This window comes from Cariama cristata, unplaced genomic scaffold, assembly GCF_000690535.1.
Source record: "Cariama cristata isolate BGI_N322 unplaced genomic scaffold, ASM69053v1 scaffold33605, whole genome shotgun sequence".
Taxonomy (NCBI): Eukaryota; Metazoa; Chordata; class Aves; order Cariamiformes; family Cariamidae; genus Cariama; species Cariama cristata.
In genome coordinates this window covers 7,364-12,337 of record NW_009618903.1, presented here as the reverse complement: position 1 = coordinate 12,337, position 4,974 = coordinate 7,364, and the positions used below count along the sequence as shown (strand labels likewise).

Here is a 4,974-nt window from a genome sequence, read left to right as displayed (position 1 = left end):
CGGGGGGGGGCCGCCCTGGGGGGGGGGATCCCCCCTGCCATACTGGCAGGTGCCCTCCCCGCTGGGATATTTTTATCACGGAATTTGGCAGTCACAAGGCAGCCCGGAGCTGAGTGGACTCCACGCCTGGCCTGCGGTGTGATATTCAGTTTTCCTCAGCTTCAGTAGCATTCCAGGTGATGATTAAGCCGTGACGGCCATGTCGCTGGGTTTGTGCCAGGCTGCACTGGTCATTGTCACACACGCGTTTCCCGGTGCCAAGATCCCATGACTGCGTACAGCTCCTTTGTTGATCCGGCAGAAAGCTGTCAGCCAAAAGCACGGCTGGGCAGCGGCACAGCCCACGACTCTGCATGAGTATGCATGATTCTGCTGCCAAGACAGTCTTCTGTCAGGTGCTGAGGCCCTGCAAAGACACCCAGAGGTGTTTTTCACTGAGTCACATCAGAGTGAGACAAGATTTGTCCGACTGAGTCCAAACTAGGAATATAAAAGGCCACAGATGCTCACACGCTGAGAGGTCAAAGCACACGAGGACAAGAGTAGTCTGGGAACGAGGAAAGGGAACCATATGGAAAATTCCCAAGAATAGTAAAGGCCTGAGGAGAAAGGCTAGGTCAGAGCAGGATGATTAGGAGGCATCTTTGGGCAGCCCCTTCTTTAAATGGCCTGTGCAGGGGAGCAGGCAGCAGGGAAGGGCAGGGGAAACGGCCCTATTAGCTAGGCTAAGCCTTGCAGGACCAGCCTTGGATCCCTCCGATTTACATCCTCTTGGAAACTTTTGTGCACATTTGTGGCAGGTGAATTACATTTTTCATTTCTGGACTCCTCTTGCACTTACGATTGCTTTACTTTGTGTTCTGTACACATTGATTTTTGCCATTCGCAAGTGTCTAGGTTGAGTAGCCTTCCCTAGGGAAAACAAGCCATAGTAAAACCCCAAAATACCTGCACATGGTAGAACTGACAGGAAGAGGTGCTCAGTCTGCGTTTGCACATGCCCATGGTAGGAAGGAAAACTGAGCCTTGGCACAGTGAAGGAGAACTGTGTTCATTTTTACCCTAACAAGCAAGGTGAATCAAGAAGAGGCAGCTATCGGCTAACAACAGCAGGAGCAACAGGGGCATCTGCAAACAACAGAAACTCACCTGGAAAAATGAGGACACCCACCATTGTTCATGTTGTCTTGGAAGGCATATTCCATACCTGTAGCTGGTTGCCTTGTCTGCACTCTGGGGGAAAAAAAAAAAAAAAAAATTAAACTCCCTGATTTCAGTGCAACAGTCTGTAAATATTTCCCATGACTGATTTATCTGCCTGCATTTAATCCCCTGGTGCTCACAGAATGAAGCCATATGCTAATTTCTCCAGAATGCCATAGCTGCACTAAAGCCGTTTCAGAAGGTAAGACAGACCCTCACGTTCACCAGTTTTTACCAGCGCAGACAAGAGGAGTCAAAGAGACTAGCTCATTTTCTGCCTTACTGCTCTTCCAGTTCTGGGCTGGCAGCAGATGAAAGCTTCTGCATACGCCAAGCAGCCACCAGGATCCACACCAGCACGACAGCAGCACGCCTGCCAAAGCAGGCAAGAGCCACAGCCCATCCTTTCCCTCCTGGCATGTCCCTTCTCCCTCCTCACACAGCTTCTGACAGGCAGGGGGGCAGCAAGCGGTCACCTCCCTGCCTCCGTACCTGGGCAATCCTCACCTTTCCGCAGGGCAGCCCTCAGCAGCATCAGGAGTTTAAGGATTCAACTTTCAATCTTCGTCCCATCCATCCTTGCAGATAGACACCGCCTATAAACAAGTGATGGCACAAATCATTGTGTGTGCTGCTACATTACATTACATCCCTCACATAGCCAGAGGAGGGGATATTGTTTCCCCAACGAGCATATCTCTCTGCTCTTCAGCTTTTGCTCACAGGAAATCTACACAATATTGCTGCAGTAAATTTTCAGCTTTTAACAGTGTCTACTCTCCACAGATGTTCTTTGGGCAGTAAAAATAACTGGCTCTTAAAGATAAGACAAGGGACAATAAAGAAGGAGAGTTAACAATTTGGTCCCTACGGCTTTGGGATCTACCTTGTCTAGTGCTTTTAATTTCCTTATGATTATGATGAAGTTTTTCATTTATTTATTAAAAGGGTATTTTCAAAAAGAGCGACTGTGGGAGAATATTATCTCCAAGGTAATACTGCACACTTTATGGCACCTAGCCCTTAACTCAGGCACAAAGGAGAGCTTTGCAGTGCCCTGGGAAAGTAAGAATGGTGAGTATAACGGGATCAAATCATTGCTCAAGCACTCCCACAAAGCCCTACAAAAGATGGATTAAACCCATCATTCTCTTTTTATCCATGAGGTTAAGTGACTTGACCAGAAATAGTCTGTCAGAGTCAGAAACAAAACTGAAGCAGGCTCTCCTACATCTTCACTTTGCAATCTCACTAGCAGCCCACCAAACCTTTCCTCTTGTCAGACCACCTACCAAACAGCACTTCCCAGGAGCTGCTGGTCCTTGGGAGGCTTTTCAAAAGATGCTTTTTTTCTTTGTCTGTGTCATTTGAACTGGGAATTTTGTCTCAGAGATTAAGAAAAGAGGAGGGAGCAAGATCCACCATTTAGATTTTGCAGCAGTTGTCTCTCAGAGAGGCTTGACAGAGTGGCAGCAGTTTAGGTTTAAGGATGGCACAGCTCACCAAAGTCTTTACACTCCCCAAGACATTTGCAACTTGTAAATGAAACACTTGCAACTGGTGACACTGCAAAACCAAAGCAAAACCTATGGGCAAGGAGCAGGTGGGCAACAGAAAAGTTTTCTCTGCATTTCTTCCAGTGGTGGCACTGAGCTCAGAAATGAAGCCCAAAGCTGCGAGCACTTCATGTTGCAGGTGTCAGTGCAGGTATTACACAAAGGTGACATACAAAAGTTCTAAGGCACTGCTCGGACCAAGCTGTAGACTCCAGTTTTCTCTCCCAGGGGATCAGCCCATCAAGGATTCTCCAGAGCACAGTTTGCAGACAGATGAATGCTGCTTTAACTACACGGTCCGCAGAGGATGCAATACGCAGACCACAGTGAAAGGACTTTCTGAAGCAAGAATAAATCTGGCTCACCCTCAAAGTTTTGGAAGCCCATTTAATAGGTTGTAGTTGAGTTATGCAAAAAAGATCACTTTTTGTTTCAGTGCTGAATAAAAAAATAATAATAATAAACCCAACACTGGATTTTCAGTGAATATGAAACGAAGTTTTCAGCAGCCAGACCTCATTCATTTCAGGTCAAATGAAAACCATTTGTTTGACACAAAACAAATCATTTCACTTCATGCATTCCTGGTTAAGCATTTCCTAACCCTCCTTAGAACCACTCTCTTCTATTTTCTCCCACAGAGGCTGTGTCCAATTCTGCGTTCAAGATTTCTCACCCCTCCTAGTGAGCCAAAATGGGGGACTGGAGTTTCCTGGGAGAATTCCTCGAGGAGGTCCACAAACACTCCACAGTGGTGGGGAAAGTCTGGTTGACCGTGCTCTTCATCTTCCGGATGCTGGTGCTGGGTACAGCAGCTGAGTCCTCCTGGGGTGACGAGCAGTCTGACTTCATGTGTGATACCCAGCAGCCTGGCTGTGAGAACGTCTGCTACGACAAGGCTTTCCCCATCTCCCATGTCCGGTTTTGGGTCCTCCAGATCATCTTTGTCTCTACCCCATCTCTGGTGTACATGGGCCACGCGATGCACACAGTGCGCATGGAGGAGAAGAGGAAGATGAAGGAGGCAGAAATAGAGGCCCAAGAAATGAAAAACAATGGCGACACATACTACCAGCAGAAGTGCCCTGTGGCAGAGAAGGCTGAGCTGTCTTGTTGGGATGAATCAGGAGGCAAAATCATACTCAGGGGCAGTCTACTGAACACCTACGTCTACAGCATTTTGATTCGCACTGCCATGGAAGTGGCCTTCATCGTGGGACAGTACGTCTTGTATGGGATCTTCCTGGAGACCTTGTATATCTGCCAGCGGGCACCTTGCCCCCACCCCGTCAACTGCTACGTTTCCCGTCCCACAGAGAAGAATGTGTTCATTGTCTTCATGCTGGCCGTGGCAGTGCTCTCCCTGTTCCTCAGCCTGGCCGAGTTGTACCACTTGGGATGGAAGAAAGCCAAAGAGAAGTGCTCCCGGTCTTACAAACCCAGCCCCAGTACAGCCCCTGGCAGACTGGAGTCTGCCCCGCAAGTCGAAAGGGCCCAGATGTACACTCCTCCACCAGATTTTAACCAGTGCTTGTCAAGTCCCAACGGGAAGTTCATCAGCCCCTTCAGCAACAAGATGGCCTCCCAGCAGAACACCGCCAACTTCGCCACCGAGAGAGTCCATGGCCAGGAAGATGCTGCTGGTGAAGGGCCCTTCATTAAGTCCAGCTACGTGGAAAGTCCGGAGGTGACCAACGAATGTGCGGCACCCACCTTCCCTGAGAACTACTTCAATGAGAAACTTCAGCAAGACCAGCCGTGCCAGCAGCAAGGCGAGGTCGGATGATTTGTCCGTGTGACCTGTGTCCAGGAGGGATGAGGAGAAGGAGCAGTCTCAGTGCTTAGTAAAACTTCTGCAAAGTGGACTCCGGGTTCTTGCCGCTAACCTCTCTCTGTTTTAACACTCTCTTGCTCCTTTTCAGTGAACGTCACTGTTACGTTGCAGACAGCACCTCTCAGCTTAAGGCAAGGGCAGCCACTGGGAGACACACATCGAAGAGAGGCACCAGTCTCGAGATGTGAAGCTCTTGGCCATATTTTCATCATGGGACCCACAGGGATTGGAGACTCACCATCCTTAGCCTGCTAGAGCACGGGCCAGCAGACTCCTGGGGCTGTCCAGCAGGTATCCACTGCGACACTATATTCAACAGACTGACTGACCTCAACCCCCTTGCATCTTCTTTGGTGTCACTTCAACATTTGCTACATCAGC

General features: G+C 49.0%; 1 protein-coding gene across 1 annotated transcript in view; it reads left to right on the top strand.

Moving 5' to 3' along the window:
* GJA5 (gap junction protein, alpha 5, 40kDa) overlaps nucleotides 1–4,558 on the top strand; it is a 17,205-nt gene extending 12,647 nt beyond the window's left edge. The window contains 2 exon segments of the mRNA XM_009701031.1: nucleotides 3,401–4,460; nucleotides 4,462–4,558. Of these exon segments, the coding sequence (XP_009699333.1) occupies nucleotides 3,454–4,460; nucleotides 4,462–4,558 (1,104 nt within the window). The 5' untranslated portion in view covers nucleotides 3,401–3,453.
* The last annotated feature ends 416 nt before the right edge of the window (nucleotides 4,559–4,974 follow it).